Here is a 22,120-nt window from a genome sequence, read left to right on the forward strand (position 1 = left end):
TCTCTCTCTCTCTCTCTCTCTCTCTCTCTCTCTCTCTCTCTCTCTCTCTCTCTCTCTCCCCTTTCTCCCTCCCCTCCTGGCTTCCCACCCCCCATGCCCTGAATAAACTATTCTATGCTATACCGGTGTGTGGCTGGTCCCTCATGGGCCCGCTGAGACATCCGATCCCCCATACCTCTCCACACACCTACGGAACATCAGGGGGTTTTCATTTTCTTACCAACACTGTCAAAACTTGTAAGTGGGGGGCAATTTGAACCCCCTCTTTGGAGTTTAGCCTGCTGAGTAAAGCTTCTTGTTACAGATGGAACACGGCTGAACACAATGATATATGCCTTAAATCCTAGTACCCTGGAGGCAAAGGCAGGCAGATCTCTGTGAGTTGGAAGTGAGGCTGATCTGCCTAGATAGTTCCAGGCCAGCCATGGCTACATGATGACATCCTGCCCCTCCAAAAAGGTTATATTAGATTCTAAGATCCAAAACCAGGGGACTCGCTGCAATTAACATGAAGTTTAATGATTCCAGTATACTGGGGTTCTCTCGCATGCAAGCAAGAAGAGAACTCCGAGTTGGAGCTAAGAATAGTTTTTATACAGTTTAAGGGGTAAAATAGAGAAACAGTGACTAGGCACAATATGATGGGCAGAACAGTGTGACTGTTAAACTGATTGGTCTTTGGTGAATGAGGTGGCAAGGACCTCCCTTGTCTGTCTACATGCTCTGGGCCCTCCTCACCCTCAGGTGGGTTCCCTCCCCTGTGGTCTGAGGAATGTTAATCAGCCTCTCCCTTCCTCCTCTGAATGGTAATCCAGCAAGTGTCCTCTGACTAAGGAATGTGCCCTTCCCGGGATGTGTCCTGGGACAGTGGGATTCTTTCAATTTTAAGTTCAAACCGAGACCTACAGTTAAACAGATGAAATTGGTTTGATGTGTGTGTTGGTTGGAGGGGGGGACACACAGCATCTTGATTTACTTTATAACATCCCATGTTTACAGAGTAATTTTCCTTTGATTTAACATGTGTATAGATTTTACAAGCAACGTGGACAGCATAGCATTTTTCTTGATCTAACATTTTTGTTATTTCGGTATGGTTAAATTGTACTGGGCAAAGCGAAAGAGACAACTGTAATTTATCTCCGAGAACACTGGGGCCTCTGGTCGCTGTTGCTCAATTCCTTTAGGCCATCAGTTCTTATGCTATATTTAGAAGGGGACAGTTTTCAAATGCAAATAAGTATCTGCTTATAGAAATACCAGTGCTGGGATGCTCAGTGGGGAATGACATTGGCTGATGAGTCTGAAGACCTGAGTTCAATCCCCAGGTCCCACACCAAAGAGAGAACCAATTTATGAAAGCTGTCCTCCGATTTCTACACACACCTTCCTTCCACCCCACCACTCCCAACACTAAATAACCATGTTTTAAACCTTAAAAGAATGTCAGTGCTTTAGCCTGTCAGTCTGTCTGCCTGCCTCTTTCCTCTTCCTCCCCTTCCCCTCCTTTGTCTTCCTCTGTCTCCTGAATATCAGTTAGAAGCATATGCCACTATGCCCTGCTTTAGGACACTCATTTTTTTTTACTTTTCCAAAAGAGGCTGACCTGGGTCTGCAGGTACAAGCTTGGGATGCCAGCACTCCAGGAGGGTCTACCTAGCAGGAGGCTCAGGACTTCAAGCTACATAGCAAGTTCGAGGCCAGTCTGGGCTACACAAAACCTTGTCTTGAAAAATTTTATAAGATTCAATTAAGCAAAACAGAAATGTTGCCAACCAATCAACCCCCCCCCCCACAACTACAATAACAAAAACAAATTTCAGTAGGCATTTTAAAAAAATGTCCAGGGCCCAGTGTTGGTGGTGCATGCCATTAAGCTTAAGACTAGGGAGGCCGAGGCAGGCAGATCTCCTGGTCTGGTTTGAAGCCAACCTGGTCTTCAGAGTGAGTTCAAGGCTACACAGAGAAACCTTGTCTTGGACTCCTCCCATGCCCACCCCACTCAAATCCAAAGAAGTGTGTGTGTGTGTGTGTGTGTGTGTGTGTGTGTGTGTGTATGTATGTGAATGCATACATGCCACAGCCATGAATGCAGAGGTCTGAAGACAACTTTTCCCAGTTGGATCTTTCCTATTACCATGTGGGTGGGTCCCAGATGCTGAAATCAAGTCCTTAGATTTAGCTGAAAGTATCTGTAGCCACTGGGCTATCTCATATCTACCCCACCCCTCCCAACACTTGTAGGACCATGGTGATGTCCGTTAATAAGAACTCACAGAACTTCTATCTTGTGATTGTCATGAGATAGAACTGATGTTAAAACAATAGTTTATTATGTAGTTAAGTCTTTGTTTTTCACCTGTTGTGGGGAAAAAACAAACAAACAACAAAATAAAGTAAAAAACCAAACCAACAAGGCAGTTGGAGAGCATCTTCGGATAAGGAAGTGTAGTAACAGCTGGATCAATGACTAAGCTCAAGTGCATATCTTTGAGATATGTTAAAGTGGAAACCTAAGGGTTTTTTTTGGAAAATCATTTGGATGGTGTTTTGCTGGGGCAAACACGTGAAGGAATGTCTCGTTAAAGCGGACACAGGTGTGAAAGGCTAAGGCAGACTTGTGAAGGAACGTTTCACTGAAGCAGACCCAGGAGGGAGGATGTTCTGCTAAAGCAACCATGTGAAAGGACACATGATGAAGGATTTTTTGCTAACGACACGCATGTGTTGGTCCACCTTTCATTGCATACTTGAGCTGCATTTGTCGGGACTCCATAGATAGAAATACACCAAAAAACTTCTGGTGATGTGCTGCAGTTTGTTGCCGCTTCCAAGGACAGGCTGATTGGATGCACGTGCTGAGGCAAGGCCTGTGGAGGACACTTGATGTTTGATGTTTGGAGGGTAGAAATGGGACTCCAAAGAGTGACAGGGAGAGGGCCGGGTGATGGTGGCGCACACCTTTAATCCCAGCACTTGGGAGGCAGAGGCAGGCTCAGATTTCTGAGTTCAAGGCCAGCCTGGTCTACAGATCGAGTTCCAGGACAGCCCGGGCTATACAGAGAAACCCTGTCTTGAAAAACCAAAAAAAAAAAAAAAAAAAAAAAAAAAAAAAGTGACAGGGAGAGAGCTTGGCTTGCTGGTACAGATAGCTTTGCAACGCTTGTGGGTCTTGAGTCTTCATTTGATCTTTGCTTCCTTGAGAAAAGCACAGCTGAGAACTTCTACTGGTATCCCACCTGGTGCCTCCTGCTGTATCTGCTAGGTCATGTCACCATTATTGCTAACCCGACTCTACTGAACTGGACTGCTGGTGTATCCGTGAGGTATTTGCTGCTGCTGCTGCTTGCTAACCTGTGAACTGAGCTGCAGATTTCCAGACAACACAGACGGGAGTTGCTCCAAAGAACCTTTCTAAACAAGTCCACTTCCCATGTATCCTTTCTTTCCTACTACCTCTGGTGGGTGGTGGGTTACAAGGGAGGTTAAAGCATTTAAGAATCATCATCAGAAATAGGACTTGAAAAAAAATTAAAGTTACAGTATGTTTGTCTGTCTCTCAGGCTAGCCTGAACATAGTGGATAACCAAAGACAACCTTGAACTAATTCTTCTGCCTCTGTGTCCCAAGTCCTGGGGATATCTGTATGTGACACTATACCTGCTTTATTCAATTATGGATGCTAGGGAAGGTCCTCTATCAACTGCACTACATTCTCAGCTCAAAAGGCTTTTTAATAATAATTCAAAAGAAAGAAATACTATAACGGGCCAGGCGAGACTCCTCACACCTGTAATGCCAGCACTTGGAGGCTGAGCCAGCTCCAATGCCAGGAAGAGGAGGACGACCTAGGTACTTAGTATGTTTCAGGACAACTAGGGTTATAAAGACTGTGAGACTAAGAACGGCCCTGCGGGCTCATGGTAGTTAGATGCTTGGTCATCAGGGAGTGGTTCTACTTGCAAAGAATTAGGAGGTGTGGCCCAATTGGAGAAAGTGTGTCACTGCAGGTGGGCTACACCAGGCTCAGTTTCTTTCCTCTCTGCTCTCCATGTGCAGACTATGGGTCAGGAAGAACTCTGGGCTCCTCCTCCAGCACCACGTCTGCTCACCTACCACCATGCTTCCTTCCAAGATGATAACCGACTAATCTCTGAGACTTTAAACAAGGTCACTGTTAAATGTCTTCTTCTATAAGAGATTTTGTCATGGTACCTCTTCCCAGCAATAGAACAGTTTCGGGGACACTGTCTCAGAAAAATTAAACAAGGGGCTGGCCACTCATGCAGTGGACCTCAATTTGGTTCCCAGCATCCACGTGGTGGCTCACGCCCATCTGTAACTCGATCTTAAAGGGATCCAACACTCTATCCGGCCTCTATAGGCACCACACAGCCATACAGTAGACATGGATGTAGGCAAAACACCTATATACATAAAATAAAACTCAGTTAAAACAAAACAAAAGGGTCATTTACTGTGGGCCATAGATCTCTGCTCACTCGCTGTGCTGGGTGTGTCTACAGGTTCTTGGAGGAGGTAATGAAAGTAAGTGAGGCCACAGGGAATGACCTAACCCATTATGATTCATGGATTTACAAGAACAAAGATAGGACCGGGAGACAGAAAGCAGACAGAAGACCTCTGAGCAAGGAGGAAGGAGGTGGTTATTTGCAAACAGAGGAAGGAGGTTTTTGATTGTTTTTTTTTCATTCCTAGAAAACAAAACAAACAAACAAAAAACAAACTGCCTACACCTTCATCATGGATTTCCAGCTTTCAAAACTGGGAGATAATGAGTTATTTAGGTTCTTTCTTTTGTGGTAATTGGGAATGAAACCCAGATTCCTGTGCTCGTGCATGCTAAGTACTGTACCCCTTGCTATATTCCAACTCTAAATTATGTCATTTATGCTATTGAATAAATTCTGTTACTTAAGACACCCCATTTGTGGGACTATGGTTGTTTTCAAAACTTTATATAAAAACATCAAGACTGGGGCTGGAGAGATAGATGGCTCAGGGGTTAAAAGCACTGACTGCTCTTCCAGAGGACCTGGGTTTGATTCCCAGCAACCACATGGTGGCTCACAACCATTTGTAATGGGGTACAATACCCTCTTCTGCGTGTCTGACGACAGTGACAGTGTACTCATATACATAAACTAAATAAATCTGATTTAAAAAAAAAAACTTAAGATTTTCTTTCGCCAAAACTTATCTTCCACCGGGCGGTGGTGGCCCACGCCTTTAAGGCAGGTGGATTTCTGAGTTCGAGGCCAGCCTGGTCTACAGAGTGAGTTCCAGGACAGCCAGGGCTACACAGAGAAACCCTGTCTTGAAAAGCCAAAAAACAAACAAACAAACAAACAAACAAACAAACAAACTGATCTTCCAATCAGGACTTTGAAGCATACACGTATAATCCCAATACTCCCAAAGCAGAAGCTGAAGGATTCTTACAGATTCAAGGCCAGGCTTGTCTACATGGCAAGGTCCAGACTAGCCAAGGTTACATAGTGAGGCCCTGTCTCAAAAAAACACTACAGCTGCCAGGCCATTTATTGCAACACATACCTTTGATGGCAGCACTCTGGAGACAAAGGAAGGCAAATCTTTGAGTATGAGACTAGCCTCATAAACAAAGCAAGTTCCAGGACAGTCAGGGTAAAGCGCAACCTCATGTTAGGCGAACTTCAATAGTCTTCATTTTTGTAACTGGCATCAGGGACTCAGCCAGTTGCTGAGTGAAAAGGCTTCCAGTGGCCTCTATCTCTTATTAACTACCTTGTGCAACTCTGCTAAGCCTAGCTACAAGGTAAGTTTTTCACTTGTTGCTTTTGTTTTGTTTTGTATATGCCTGTGAGACTCAGGTGCACACCAGTGAGACTCAGGTGCACACCAGTGAGACTCAGGTGCACACCAGTGAGACTCAGGTGACTAGTGAGACTCATTTACACTTCTGAGTGTAGCTGAGGATGCCTGTGAGAACTCCTTATTCTATTGTTCCTACCTCATATGTCTTTCCCATTCCTTCATTTTCCGTTTTTTTTTTTTCCAGATTTATTTTATGGATATGTTTTGCCTGCACCTCATGCTCAAGGAAGTCAAAGAAGACATCAGATAGCCTACAACTGGAGTTATAGATGCTTGCGAGCCACCATGTGGTTGGTGGGAACTGAACCCAGGCCCTCTGCAAGAGCAGCCAGTAGTCTTAATCATGTGAACCACCTCTCTGGCCCCGTAGTTTTCATTTTTAAAGACAGTTGCCCCATGGAGATTTTCACTGTCCACCCTATATCAATGATCCTTAGTTCTCTCCTTTATTATGGCTTGCAACGTTCTTTCTGTTTGGTGGTAGTCGTAACAGAAAAATGGGATCGTGTCTCAAAAAAAACCCATAATGACAATATGAAAAAATTAAGCAATGAAACGAGAAACTTTGTGAATGCTCTCACACTCCAATGCTGAAACTATGCTTTCTTATGTATTTACCATTTTATACTGTAGTGCCAGGGAAGGGTTGAAAACCCCTCCCCCCCTTAAAAAAAAAAAAAAAACAGGAGCCGATTTGATGTAACTCACAGCAGGGTCTTTATTCTATTTGAGTTAGCTTGGGCCCCTCCAATGCACTGCCATCATGCAGGACAGTTTTGGTGGTGGTGGAGGCCCGAATATCTATCAGGGTAAGGCTTTATAGTAAGCAGCAAAGCAGCAAGGGGTGAGGGTGGGGGATGGATGGTGTAAATGTGCAAGCATCTAATTGGAAAGCTACTGTGGCCTTTAACATAATTGGCTGCCGCTGGGAATCATATCATAAACTTAACTTCTGCTCCCCTCTTCGTGCTGTTAGGGGTGGGCTTGTAACCTGGGGGGTGCAAGTTTGTTGGGGGAATAACTTGAAGACACTGGTCTTGTTTAGAGTTAGACTAGAAACTGGAGCTAGGCTCGGGTTTTGTTGGGGGCCAACTTGGAAACTAAAGTTAGGTACCAGCCTGTTTACCTGAGTTCAAACTTTGGTCAGGTTCTCTAAAATGGAGTCTCAATACTTCTCTAAGATACTGTGGTAGTCTGGAATCTTAACCTCACGGATCCTATGTTATCTTCTTGGCAAATAAGATCTTTGTAGATACAATTACGATAAGACAATGAGTTCATAATGCATTCACGTGGGCTCTGTTCCAGCCGCTGGCATCCTTAGAGAACGGGAAACTTGAATATGGACATCCAGGGGCTGGAGAAGTAGCTCAGTGGTTAAGAACACTGACTGCTCTTCCAGAGGTCCTGAGTTCAATTCCCAGCAATCACATGGTGGCCCAGAGCCATCTGCAATGGGGTCTGATGCCGTCTTCTGGTGTGTCTGAAGAGAGCATTGATGTACTCACATACATAAAATAAATGAATAAATCATTAAAAAGAAGAATATGGACATCCAGAGAAAGCATCAAGTGTAAGGTAGCAGACATCGCGGTGATGCTTCCACAAGACTGGTCAAAAATCTGTGGCAATCACCAGAAGCCAGGAAAGAAACATGGGGAAAAAAATTCTCCCCTTGAAACCAAAGGGAATCAAGCAAGGCCGCCTTTCAGACTCTGACTGCTAGAATGAGATACAATTTTCTATTGTTTTGAGAGACTTGATTTGGGGTAATTTGTTGTAGTCTGGGAAACTAATTTACATATACCAAACTGTAACCCTCTCCTAATCTGAAATATACTTTTTAATAAAACCAACCAACCAACCAACCCAGCCTATTGTGGAACTGATTACAGACTGTTTACATTCATGCCAAAATACCAGGTGCTATGGCCTACACCTGCACTGTCTACTATTCTTGAGGGAGAATCCACAAGTTTGAAGACAGCCGAACTTAGGTTTAGTGACATGCTTAGTTGGCTAAAGCACCTGGTAAAGCCATAACGCTGTGTAAAACTAACTACTATAAAATTTCAAAACTGCACCATTTCAAGGTCTCTTGTTTTTAAATGAGGCTGTAATTTTATTTATACCTATTCTCTGCTGGAAAGGTCTTGTGCCTCCTTCTCTCCTGCAGCCCCCCTAAACTAGCACCACAGTTGTTTTGCATGGGACTACTCCCCCCTCCCCGCCCACTTCTTCACGATTGACACACATTCATAGATTGATAGCTACGGAGTTTCCTCTTAAGGATAAAGAGGGCATGGAACTTGTGTTTAAAAGGTTAAAATGTCAGCAAGCTACTTCATGCTTTTGGTCTTGGCATCTTACCGAGCAGCGAATCTTTTTTTTTTTTTCTTGCCCACAAATTGTCCTCCATTCATTCACTGGGTCCTTTTTTTGAGACACAACAGACAGATTTAGCACCGAGGTGATGTTGAAATTGGCCTGTGAAATCTGGATTTCACTTTCATGAAGCAGGAACTGTTAGCTGTGAGTTCTGTTTTTCTCTGAGTGAAAGAGGCTGGGCAATTTAACCTCAGATCTTCCAAAGAGTTAGCTGAAAACGTGAGCCAACACTGTCCTGGAACCTGAAGCAAAGATGCTGACATTTACTAAGATTAGGTTAAGCCATTGCTATCACTATATCTTATATGTTCAAATTAGGGTCAGGTGAGTTTAAGGGTTTAAAATGAGCCATCGGCTTTTCTTTTTTGCTGTTGTTGTTGTTTTTTGTTTGTTTTTTCAAGACAGGGTTTCTCTGTGTAGCCCTGGCTGTCCTGGAACTCACTCTGTAGACCAGGCTAGCCTCGAACTCTGACATCGGCTTTTCTAACCAAGTATTTGTGATGGTTTCGTCTGCTACTTCAAAACCAAAATTAGGAAAGGTAGAATAAAATAATGAAAAGGCTAAAGCCCTACAAGCAGAAAGACAAACCAAAACGAAATTTTCATTAAGTAGTCCTTATACGACAAAAAAAATTAAAAAGAGAGAGAGAGGGAAAAAAAGAAAATACATTTGACAGCTTCTAGCTCTAACCCGCTGTCTTAGAGAAGGAAACAGCAACACTGCGCAGGCTCCTGGGTCAGAAGAACCCTGGGAGGCCTCCCGCGCAGGCGCCCGAATGGGGAAGTGGGCGGGGTCGCGCATGCTCTGCGGCTCACTTCCGGCCAGCCCCTCCCCCTCCCCCCTCCCCCGCGAAACCACCGCCCCTCTCCCTTGTTGCCAGCCTCTCCCTCGGCTCTCTCCACCCCTCGTGTTCTCCGCCCTGCTCGCCACCAGCCCTTCCCCTCCCGCTCCATCCGGGTCGCTGACGGCTGTCTCTCGGTCCGGAGAGTGCTGGCGGCAGCTTTTCTCTGAGGAACCTGGGGAAAGTTTCACGGGGGAACCGGGCAGCAGAGGCAGCGGAGCTGCGGCCGGGACGCCGGAGGAGCCGTGGTGATCGCCGCGGCCGGCTGAAGGAGGAAGGTCTCGGGAGCCGGAGAGCCGCCCAGAGGTCCAGGGAGCGGCCGTCCTCCATCGCCTAGGGCTCTCCCTGCCCTGAGAGACCGGGTGAGTCGTTGTCCCCGTGGGTTCGGGGTAGTGTGACGGAGGCGAGCTCCGCTGGGGCCTTGGTGAAGGGCGCCAGCGTCCTCAGCGTTTCCCGGGACCTCCGGGAAAGGGTCTCCCTGGGGCTGAGGCTGTGGCGGCCGAGCCCGGTGGGGCGGACTCTCTCCCCGGCTCGCCGGTAGCTGCGGGAGTTTGGCTGGTCGGCCCGCGAGGCTGGGTGTGTGCAGTTCATTCCTCTTCCCCCTGGCCGTGGAAGCCGATCGTGTGGTGCATGGTCAGGGAAAGAGGAAACCCAACTGCTTTCCGTTCTCCTACCTGTTGCTGGCGAGAGAACGTCTTTCCAATACCGGTTCTGAGTTTTGGAAGGAAAAAAAAAAGGGTGCCCAAACGAAGCGCATTGAAATCGGAGATACGTTCCAGTCTTATGCTAGCCTTGAAATGAAAGAGAGAGAGATACGGAAAGACAATGCAGAACTCTCTGGAACTTTCGAGTTTTGGTGTCCCAAAGGGATGAAGTCTATCTTCTGCAGATGGGAGTGGAGTGAGACAGCTTCGGCAGTTTCTGAATAAGCATAAATGAAGGACAATTATGTTTTGAAACCTCAGATCCAGTGTAAGGAATTTAGGTGATTTTGGACAGAAAGGATAAGGCTGACTTCTGTTAATGCTTCTTAATAATGCACCGTGGTTTTTTTTTTTTTTTTTAAGAAATGTGAAGGTTTAGAGGAGGACTCACTTATGTCTTTTTTTTATGTTAATGAGGTTTTCCCCATTTGTTTGTGCACCATGTGTGTGCCGAGTGCGGAAGGCCAGAAGAGGGCGTAGGATTGATTCCCTGGGCTGACTTACACACAAACAGTAGAGAGCCGCCAGGTAGGTGCTGGGAATTGAATCAGGATGCTTTAAAAGAGCAGGCAGTCCCATTAACCCTTGAGACTTCTCTCGGCCCCTCATGTGTGTCTTTCAAGCGTAGAAGTTACATAGATTTTCCTATCAAAGTTAACCAGGACTCCAGCACGTTCTTATTTGGAAAAAATCAGCAGTCCTGGGATTGTAGAGAGTTTGCTTTTGATCTTCAAGTAATTGTCCCAGAGGTATGCTTACATAAATATAAATTATTGAAGGAGATTTTTTTTTATCCTGGGAACCATTCATAATCTTTGAATTGGGAGACTTGATATTTACACTGAATATTTTTATGTATTATAATCATATCGATTTAGTTTTAAAATTAAATTAGTTTGGCGATAGTATCTTGACTTGTAAAATGGAGTCAATTGTTTTGAAATTATGACTTGATAAATTCTCATTTTGTATATAGCGTATAAGTATAAATAACGAGAAGTCTAGTTTAAATTGTGACTTTAAAAAAAAATTCCATTATTGGCTTTATTTTTATGTTGCAGATAAGAACTTCAGCTTTCTGTTGATGTGGAGGTAGGTATCAGATTGTTGAATTTTGTGGGCTACGGGAGACTGCAAGATTGTGTTTCTGCAGTTGGCTGGATACTTGCTTGTTTGGGCATTGGACACACGCCTTGTTTACTGTTCTCATTAAATGTATTTAAAGAAAAAAACTCATTTTATCAGAGTACTTACTACTGGGTTATATAACAAAGTCAAAGCCAGTTACCATTTTAAGTTTTGCAAAGAATGGTAGAAGGGGATGTCATTTCCTAAATATTTGTATATGATGATTTAAAAATGAGAGAAGTGAGCGATAACCCTGAGGCATATTATAAACATCAAACAATTGCAGTCCTCATTTTAGCATAACACTTGAGAGAGCAGCTTTCTTTGAAGTCTTACTCACTTTTGCTTTTCTCCTCAGACATAGGGTACCTCCAAGTTTCCAGTGTTTGAGAAGGGACTTTTGTATTGAAGCTGGAAGACCAAAGTCATCACAAGCATGCTGTGCTGGGGAAACGCATCCTATGGACAACTAGGCTTGGGTGGGATTGACGAAGAGATTGTACTAGAACCCAGGAAAAGTGACTTCTTCGTCAATAAAAAGGTCCGAGATGTAGGATGTGGACTCAGACACACTGTGTTCGTCCTGGATGACGGAACCGTGTACACGTGTGGATGCAATGATCTAGGACAGCTAGGTCATGAAAAGTCTAGAAAGAAACCAGGTAAGGGAGAGTTTTCCATTTCTAATAATTGATCATTTTACTCTTGAAATGTTTTATATGGCCTTTGTAAATCCTGAACCTATAGGCTTTTTCAAGATTTACAAGCAAAGTAAGAGTTAACCATACTCTTGACTTTACCATGCTTCTTAAGAAGTATACTGGTTTGTGGGGTTTTTGGTTTTTTTTACTACTGCTGCTTCTACTAGTGTGACCACTGATTGTATGTGGCTGAAAACAGTAACAAAAACCCTAGACTTCAGTGTTTGTTTCTTTTGTATAGACTATAAAGTTATCAATCTTTACTAAGTTCAGCTACCTTGAACAGATTTTGAATTCCTTTTTTTTTTAAATGTTTTTAAAGTTATTTATTTTATGCATATGAGTACACTGTAGCTCTCTTCAGACACACCAGAAGAGGGCATTGGATCCCATTACAGATGGTTGTGAGCCATCATGTGACTGCTGGGAATTGAACTCAGGACCTCTGGGAGAGCAGTCAGTGCTCTTAACTGCTGAGCCGACTCTCCAGCCCCAAGATTTTGAGTTCCTGATTTGCTCTCTGTGATGATTCTGTACTAGGAATGGGGTGGGGTGGTAAAAGCTTTTTGTTTTCATTTACTTGCGTAAATTATGCCTTAATTCTTCCATTTTATCCCTTGTTATACTCTAGATAGGTGCTTTTTGTTTTGCTTAGTTAGAAATGCTACTCAGTCCTCTAAAGGCCGCTGCCACATTCTCAGTGCTAGCTTTTGAAGGGTTGTGAATGTGAGGTGGTCTGACTATGGAGAGAGATCTAAGCAAAAAAATGTAATATTTATCAGGTAATGAGCATTGGAAACACTTGGTCAGATTTCATGGTCTGTTTTTCTGGATGTTGTATTTAAAATTAGCTAATAACACATTTGTGGTGTAATTGTTAGACATTTTGCTCTCAGTTGTGATAACTAAAAGCTACTACAGGAAGGCAGTAAACCCAGGAGAGAACGCTGCTGTGCCCAGTCTCACAATAATGACACTTAGGCATTCCTTATGGCAATCTGTCTCTATCACCTCATTGGATAAGGTGTTTGGTTGGTTGGTTTTCTTTTTGTTTTTAGTTGTTTTGTTTTTTGTTTCTGATTGCCTTGTATTGAGAGACCAACATAGGTATAAAAACTCAGGCAGTGAATTGAAGTATCTTTCATATCATGTCACCACCGCTGCCACCCTTAACTCCCAATACTCTCAATTTGCAAATACTTTGGCTTTTATTCTTTGTGGGTAGGGCCTTAATCTTTTCTTATAACATGGAACTTATTACCTCATGATATGTAACGTGGTTTTATTGAATGAATGAGAGCATTTCCTTAATTAAATAGGTCTGATTATTGTAGAATTCAAAGTAAATGAGTTTTCTTATATTACATGTCACAAAAGAAGCTCTTAAAGGATCATACCAGAGTTTCATAATCTTTGTCATTGAGGTGGTTGTGGGTAGTAATTTGCTATCTGTACATTTTGCTTCTGTGGGAATGCTACCTCAGGTTGAGATTCTCATGATGTTGGAACTACGTAGTAGGTATAGGAGTTGCCAGTATGTTTACTGTAACTTACTGAGGTTTAGGAATCTTACATGTTACTTTAACAATGTTTAGATCAGAGCTTCCTGCTCCCCCCACCGCCACCCCCACATGTACCAGTAGGTAGTATTAACTTAAACTGTATGGATGAGTTTGGGGAAGCTGAGTGCTTTTTGATCTTGCTGACATTGTGATGGCTGCATTGTGACATCTCTCTCTTCTGTGAATTCATCCCGGAAGCATTATTTGGTAATGCAAAGTTGAAGAGTGTACTTCCACTTTAGATTGACTCATTGGTGTCCAGGGCATATGAAACAGCCTCTAGAAACGGAAAAGGGGGGAAAGGGAGCTTTGTTTTTCAGATTTAGAGCTTCAGTTGGCAGTTAAGACATATACAAATGAAGTAATTGGAGAGAACTGAAATTTTCCATATTATATATATTTCGAGCCTTAGGAATTTGAATGATGAGAAAGATGTGTGATTGAATTAAAGAAATAAAGATTTAAGTTTAATTCTGTCTGTAGTTGTGTAAATAGCCTGTAAATAAGTCTGGTGCTAGAATTTTATAAGGGGTTTGTGGGGGAGCAGGAGGGCTCTGATCTAAACAAAAGTCCTGATTCTCTGATACCTTGAAGGGTAACTAGGGTACAGAGGTGGAAAACAGGAATTCAAGGAGGTGTGGTTGGTCTGACAGGATTCCAGCTTCCAACCTCATTCTGTGTTTCAAGTACATGAGTAGTAAATTTTAATGTTTTAATAATGTTTTAACTAAAAATCTCTTTGGAATGATTCTTCAATGTTTTAAACGTGCTTTTACCCTGTTCCTTTTATAAATTGTTAAATTTGAGGGCCGAGTTTAAAGATAAGGAATTGTTGGAACTTATTTAATTGGTTTTAAAGTCTTGATAACTGACCAGTCAGTCTTGTTGTAAGTCTGAGTCGTAGACAATTCTTTCATCAGAGCCTTACTTAAGTCACAAAGAAAGTAGAGAAGAACTAAGAATTATTTCTTTACCTAGATTGGCTTTATAATCATAACAGATAGTTGTAAGGAAGGAGCAGAACTTAGCATCATTAAGGATGAGTTACTCAAGTCACGTGGCTTCCTATAGGAGTCGGTCTTGCTGTGTAGTAGTAGTTTGGACCTGCGGCCTGTTGGGAAAGTTTTTCATTCTGGATATTTTAAGAATCATATAAACACTTTCTGACACACTTACTGACTTTTATTATATCAAGAGTGTGGAGGAAGTCCATATCCATCTCTGGTCTCTTACATAGGTGTGACCTCATTGCTAGCTCTTTCTGAATTAGTGCTAGGAAAATGAATGTCTTTTTCACTTTCATGCATTTTTTCCCGTGTAAGAACTTCTACATACTTTTGAAAGCTAGTTTCTCAGTTTCTTAATTCATGGCTTACAAATAAATACACTCATTCAGTTGCCTATCTGTCCATTAAGTGAGTTGTTTTATTCATATACTTCTAGATTTACTTAGGAAGATTTAAAAGTAACTTATTAAAAGTATATTTTCCCTATTAGGTTTATTTACTCACAAAATATTTAGTTACAACTCGTTGATGTCTTTTTATTCGTTTCATGGTAGAAGCAATACTAAGCTATTTTATGATTGTAAATAATGTGATAATTTTGTTAAAGAGTGTGTTTTGGTAGCTTTCTGGGGTTTTCCAAGTTCTCTCAAGTGGAGTCTCTCATTCAGTGCTCACACACTGCCTGCTGTTAGTCATTCTGGTGAAAGCATTTTCGTCACAGCAGTAGCTACTTGCGTCCCTCTCTTGATTCCTGACTTTCTGACCTACTCTTTCTGTTCATAAAACATAAATCTACAAATGAAATGTCCTTTTATATACAAATGGATTTTTAATAATAGTGTAGGAAATACATAAATATGGTAAATTATTTTCAGATTAGAAATAACAAATTATCCCACATATTTCTTATTTTACCAAAACATACAAGATTGACGCTCACTGGGGTTTTTTTTTTTTTTTAAGTCTTAGTTTTCATAATACCTTCTAAGGAAGAGAAAGCTGTAGGTTATACAGAGACTTGGAAAAAAGAATTACCTAGGTCAGGTTGTCAGGCATGGCTTTGAGCACTCCTTTGAGAAAGACAAGTGCCCAGGAGTCACAGCTCAGGTGTAGGGGAAAGTCATAATGCAAACAGATGCTACTGTTAGCGAGATGTACAATACTACTTTACTTTGTGTAGGACCCCACATCTGAGGAGTCTCAAGAGCATTACACAATAATTCATGGTTCCTTTCAAAATGCTTGTGACACAAATTGCAAGAATTATCCTCATCTTAGGGGATAAGTTTTTGGAGAACTGGCAGCACAAGTTGGTAAGTAGCTTGTCAAACAGCAGGTGGCTGGTGAACCGATGTAGACTGACTCTGAGAGCCTATGCTTACCAGTCTCCTCCTTTCTTCATGAAGCTGTGCTGACGTGTAGCGTTATTTACAGTAATAGTGTCCATTGAGGCAGATCAAATGCTAGTGCACATTGTTTCTTTGCCATTCTATTGGATGGCCTGTTGAAGTAAGTCAGTATCTTACCAAGATTGTATTTTGCCACTGTGTGGTAGGAGCAGCATTTTTATCTTTTTGTTATGCTATAAATCAAACCTAGGGCCCCATGCATGCTAAGCACGCACTCTGACACTCAACTACACTCAACCAACCCCTAGAACATTTAAACAAGCAAAGCTTACTTTTCTTATTTCTGTTTTGTATGCTCATATATTCCTGTATTGCCTTGACTGATGTGCTAGTCTGTCTGTCGTCTGTAGTGATTGTCATGCAGGGTTGATTGGATGGCTGGAAGTAGAACTTAGGTTCCTTAGTTATGTTTTGTCAGGGTTGTCTCTGGGATGCATTGGTTTATGTTTTGTAAAACTCTGTGTGTGTGTCTCTCTGTGTCTCTGTCTCTGTCTCTCTCTCTCTCTCTTTCTCTCTCTCTCACACACACACACACACACACACAGAGGGGGGAATATTTTCTTTGTGTTTGGTATATTAGTATGTTTACATGATTAGCTTGTAGTTGAGGCAGAGGTTGGAGGTTTTTCTGAGCTGCAAGATCCTCCCTCAAAAAAACAAAACAAGAAATCAAAATACCATTTCTGTTAAACACACGCACGCGCGCGCGCACACACACAAAATGTGATAGAATTTGGTTTCACAGTTTGGGCAAACAGCAAGCATTAACATAAGATGGCCGCCTGAGGAATCAGTTTGTATTATTACTCAGAGATTGTGTTTTTCTAGTTTTTGAGATAGGGTTTCACTATGAACCTCTGGCTGGCCTTGAACTTGCTGTGTAGACTACGCTTGCCTCCAGTTCAGTAGAGATCTTCCTGCTTATGCCTTCTCTGTGCTGGGATTAAAGAAAGTATACCACCATACCTGTCTTACTCAGAGACTTCTTAAGGACTCTTAGGTTTTCGTTCTCAGTATTCTATATATATGTAGCATGATTCTCATACACCCTTTGTTAAAGTTGTTTTGAAGAAATAAAAGTGATAGCCATTTTTCTTTTTTCTTTTTTTTTTTTTTTTGGTTTTTTGAGACAGGGTTTCTCTGTGTAGCCCTGGCTGTCCTGGAACTCACTCTGTAGACCAGGCTGGCCTCGAACTCAGAAATCCGCCTGCCTCTGCCTCCCAAGTGCTGGGATTAAAGGCATGCGTGCGCCACCACTGCCTAGCTAACATTCAAGATTTTTAAAACTTTATTTCCATCTCTCTCCATATCTATATATTACATATTTGCCATGTCTGTACATATCAATTTAGTTCTTGTTTACGTCTTTCTTTAGAAAAAACAAGCACCTTTAATTTTAGCATATCTACAATAAACAGCTAAATTTTACTTTCTAAATGTTACATATGGTTGTAGATTATTTTACAAGTGTACATGCTCACAAGAATTTTGTTTGTAAATCAAATTTCTAAAATACATCCATCTGACAAGCTTCTGAGTACAATATAATGAACATCCTTTGAAAGTCAAGTAAGGAAAAGCAAACAAGACACAGAACATGGGAGGACACATAAATATGCAGCAGTGCTGTTTATAGATGAGTGATTGTATAGAGTAGTTATGCATGATAGCTCCCACCTGTAATCCCCAGACTCAGAGGAGTGCTGTACAGTGGACTCCAGGCTGATCTAGTTTGGGAATAGCTATGTCCTGTTTCAGAAATCCCCAAACATGAGGGTGGTTATAGAACCTTGTAAAACAGTGTGGCTTACAGGTGAGTGCAGCAGAGGTAGCACATGAGTAGGAAAGATACTCAGTGCTCTTAAAGGAGACAGCGGAAAGGAAAGTGCTTTAGAGGCAAACTAGTTCAAATGACCATAGGCACGCGTCTTACCTAGGGTTTCTGTTGCTGTGAGGAGACACCATGACCAAGGCAGCTCTTATAAAGGACAACATTTTATTGGGGCTGGCTTCCAGGTTCAGAGGGTGAGTCATTACCATCATGGGGAGGAGCATGGCAGCATCCAGGCAGGCATGGTGGTTGGAGAAGGAGCTCAGAGTTCTACATCTAGATCCATGGGCAGCAGAAGAAACTGTGAGCCACAGTGGGTGTAGCTTGAGCATGAGACCTCCAAGGCCCCCCCCCCCCCCAGTGACACACTTCCTCCAACAAAGAGACCACACCTACTCCATAAGGTCACACCTCCTAATAGTGCCACTCCCTATTGGCCTGTGGAGACTATTTTCTTTCAAACAGCCACAGCAAGTTTAATGCTTTCTAGGGAATAGAAATCTCTTTAATTGGAATGTCTGAGAGTAGAGAACACAAAAATTATATACAATCATTTCTATACAATCATTCATCCATTCATATATGACTTTCATTATATTGCACTCAGACACTTGTCAGATGAATATTTTGGAACTGTATTTACAAACATTCTCACAAGCATAGGCACTTGTAAAATGATCTACAACTGTGATTATAACAGGTTGAATTTTTAATTTGGCTAGTAGGCACTAATTTTTAAAATTTTAATGTTTATTTCATGTATATGAATACACTGTCACTGCCTTCAGAGACATTAGAGGAGGGCATTGGATCCATTACAGGTGATTGTGAGCCACTGTGTGATTGTTGAGAATTGAATTCAGAACCTCTAGAAGGGCAGCTAGCACTCTTAACCGCTGAGCCATCTCTCCAGCCTGCCATTAATAGCTTTTGTTTTTAATGGTAATCACTGGTTTTATAAAGGAAGAATTGAAGAAAGGAGAATTTGGAAAGTAATTAGTTTAACTGTGGTAATAGTTCTTTAAAACACAGGAGAGACTGGCAGACCAAAGATGGACAGACTTTGTTAACTTACTGGATGTGAATTTTGTCTCAGTAAAGATAGAGAGCCAGCCATGACCCGGGGGAGTCACTGATTGGAAATAGGGGATGTGACGTGATTAGGACTGTTAACTATTTGAAGAGAGATCCTGGTGAGGTGAATTTTATTGTGAATGTGAGAGCAATATTAAGTGGGCAATAAAGAATCAAAAGAGAGGAGAAATTCAGAACTAAATTCATAAAGTGTTGATTTCCAGTTTTGCTTTTCCTTAGGTGTATTAAGTAGTCTGTAAATTTTTCCATTGTTCCAATGTATCAAGTAATTAGTAACAAAGCTATTATTTTGTGGTTAGGATTCAATCTTTTAGAAACTGTTAAAATTTAAAGTAACTTGTAAGTTTAAAGTGTCATAAATGGCTGTCTACTTTATCTGTTTTCTATTTTATTATTTTTGTTTCTTTTGAGATGCCTGGTACTCATGGCTACCCTCCTGCCTCTGCTTACCAAATTTTGAAATTTATATATTTGACCCACATCCTTAGTTTTATTTTTTTTTCTTTTTTTTTTCTTTTTTTTTTTTTTTGGTTTTTCGAGGCAGGATTTCTCTGTGTAGCCCTGGCCATCCTGGAACTCACTCTGTAGACCAGGCTGGCCTCGAACTCAGAAATCCGCCTGCCTCTGCCTCCCAAGTGCTGGGATTAAAGGCATGCACCACCACCGCCCGGCCAGTTTTATTTTTCAAAGTTGAATTTTTATAAAGTGATAAAATAAAAATGTCTATTGGTCAGGTGCCATTTGATAGCTTGATCACTTGAGTTTTGTAGTAGACTTATTTGCTTACTGCATAATAAACACAACCTATCATCAGTTAGTTTCTTTCTGTGTTTGACTTGATGCTTCTTTCTGGGTCACTGGTAGTTGAAGTGGTCATGATTATAAACTGTGTCATTGGCGTGGGTGAGAGTCCTTTGATGTGCACTGTTCTGTGACGTGAAAACAGGGAAGGAGCTAGAGCAAGGCAAGGGGTCTGGGGCAGAGGCAGGGCGTCTGAACGCAGCTAGGGCAAAGTTTAGACGTTTTTCTTACTAACTCATAGGAATTTGTGATTTTATTTCTTTTTAATATTGTCATGCAAGCCAGTAGTGGTGCACACCTTTAATTCCAGGACTCAGGAGACAGAGGCAGGCAAATCTCTTGAGTTTGAGGCCATCCTGGTCTACAGAGTGAGTTTCAGAACAGCCAGAGCTACACAGAGAAACCTTGTCTTAAACAAACAAACAGACAGACAGACAGACAGTCAAATTGAGTGCAGAGCTCAGATTGGTGCCCAGAATTGATCCAAAGTACTTACAAATTGGTACATACATACTTTCTGTTATTTGCTATTTATTTCATAACTTACCAACAGTCATGAACTTTGTGAAACTACAATTACCTTTTTTTTTGTCTTTCGAGACGGTATAATTACCTTTTTAATAGTTTATTTTATTTTAAATTACATGTATGTGTCTTTGTGTAGACAAGCAGTATGTAATACAAGTGTTGTCAGATGGCCCTTGAGCTGGAGTTACAAGTGTCTGTGAGCCACCTGGTGTAGGTTCTAGGACTCAAACTCTGGAAGAGCTGTACACGCTCTTAACCAACAAGCTACTTCTTCAGCACAACCTACATGTCTCGTTTGAAGAATAATTATGTAAAAAGCTAATTGGTTATCTCTATATGAACATGTGTTTACACATGTACTCAGGCGAGCAGTTGAGTAAGCCTGCAAATCGAAATAGGAAGGAAAGCATTTAGAAGTTGATATGGGAGGTGTATAGGGAAGAGAGAAAAATATGGGAAACTTAAAAAAAAGAACTTAATGAACTATTATTTTAAAAATATAATGCTGATATTCAGAACTAGTAATAGCAACCACCATTATGTATTATACACTGTTGAGTCCTTTCCGTATTACCCCAAACTCTAAAGATCAGCTTTCCCCCATTTATTACTGTCTGAGACCGAGTCCTGCTGTTTGACCTAGGTTGCCCTTGAATTAACCGGTGATGGGATTACAGGTTTGTGACTCTGTGTCCAGCCTTGTTTTTGTGAGGTGGTACTTGAGAGATGGCTTGGGTTAAGAGCATTTGTTTGCTGCTCTTTCAAAGGACTTGAGTCTGGTTTCTAGCATCCACAGAACTACTTGAACTGCAGCTCATAGTCGTTTCAGTACCCTCTCATGGTCTCCACAAGTACCTATACACATGTGGCGTATTCATTCATTGGCTGTCTGTCTCTCCCCCCTCCCTCCAGCTTCTCACAACACAGTGAAAATAAGTTCAATGACATAATAGAAGAAAACATACTCTTTATAATAGCAACAAAAAAAGTATAACTCAGAGTCATTATAAAAATGTGTAAGACCTAGATGAAGAATTGAAAACATTGTGCTTTTTTTCTGAAATTTTAGTTTTTGGGATACTACCTAATAGCTGGGTTTGTATTGCAACAGCATTTTATAGAGATTAGAAATAGCTTTAATGGTTTTTTTGGAAAAAAAATGTAATATACTAGGGGAAAAAAAACAAGATATAGAAGAAGAACGTAGTATAAGAAGTTAGATAAATCAAGAGAAAACATCCATTTGTATTGACCTATATGTATTGGAACAGGTACTAACAGTACTTTACTGTAGGTGCAGAGGGAAGAAAACAGGCTGATGAAGAGTGTGAATGACAGGCTTTGTTTTGTATCTGTTTGAAGATACAGTTTTAAGAGGTAGGAATTTTAAGAACTTAGATGTAGGCCTGGTCTGTTGGTTGTAGGTCTGTTGTTTTTGCGTTGCTTATTCTCTGTGTGTCTTAGTGTTGTGTTCCATTAGGTTAGGATAATCATAGTAAGTTCTTGCAGGTTGGGGTTAGGGCTAGGATCAAGCGAGAGCACATGCAGTGCCCGGCATGGGGTGAGTGAGTATTCAGTACATGTCTGCTTTCTAAATAAAGAGCTGCTAATGGTGCAGCTGGGGAGGGCACACAGCTAGTCAGCCTAATACCACTAGGGTGGTGGGTTGTTTTCATAGCTGCCTGATAGCTGTTACATGTCCTTGTTAGAAAGTCACGTATCTTCTTCCAGATAGCCTATCTCTTTATTATAGCTGAAGTTTAGACATTTATTCAACAAAGAGTTGTTCTTATGTCTTGGCTACACCAAGCACAAAAATACTTCTTTAAAGACCTTGTTGTAACTTTTATTCAAGAACTGTGCTAAAATACTAAAAAACCAAAAACCTGTGCTGCTTGGAGGTAACGCTGTATTGGAACTAGACAACACAGATGGGATTCCTTCACCTTCAGATGTAAAAGGTGACCTGGCATAGGAAAGCTGTGATACTTCCTCCAGTGAGTCCTCCATCGGAGAAAATGGGTTTTCCCTTTCACCACAGATAGCTTCTCGGTTAGGGGGGGACTTTTTATCCAGTTTCTCTTCTCTGTGCTGGGATTTTGTCTGGTTTGAGACTGTGAAATTCTAGTGAGTTCTGTCACAGTATCTGAGTTCATCAGTCCTATTGAGTCTAGAAGACTATTTTCTTGGAGAGTCACCCACCAAGTCTGGCTCTTAATACCTATCTGCCTCTTTTGCATGGATACC

General features: G+C 41.7%; 1 protein-coding gene across 5 annotated transcripts in view; it reads left to right on the forward strand.

Annotated features, from left to right (window-relative positions):
* The first annotated feature begins 9,151 nt into the window (after nucleotides 1-9,151).
* The window catches only part of Herc4 (HECT and RLD domain containing E3 ubiquitin protein ligase 4), a 68,544-nt gene continuing 55,575 nt past the window's right edge, over nucleotides 9,152-22,120 (forward strand). The window contains exons 1-4 of one of the 5 annotated variants that reach the window (XM_028776783.1): nucleotides 9,287-9,469; nucleotides 10,229-10,339; nucleotides 10,873-10,903; nucleotides 11,298-11,601. In XM_028776783.1, the coding sequence (XP_028632616.1) occupies nucleotides 11,376-11,601 (226 nt within the window). In that variant the 5' untranslated portion in view covers nucleotides 9,287-9,469; nucleotides 10,229-10,339; nucleotides 10,873-10,903; nucleotides 11,298-11,375. Of the gene's footprint in view, nucleotides 9,470-10,228; nucleotides 10,340-10,872; nucleotides 10,904-11,297; nucleotides 11,602-22,120 lie in introns of all 5 variants that reach the window. The other 4 variants (XM_028776782.1, XM_028776785.1, XM_028776786.1 and 1 more) reach the window with 4 other exon arrangements.

The sequence above is a fragment of the Grammomys surdaster genome, unplaced genomic scaffold (genome assembly GCF_004785775.1).
Source record: "Grammomys surdaster isolate TR1022 unplaced genomic scaffold, NIH_TR_1.0 273, whole genome shotgun sequence".
Classification (NCBI taxonomy): Eukaryota; Metazoa; Chordata; class Mammalia; order Rodentia; family Muridae; genus Grammomys; species Grammomys surdaster.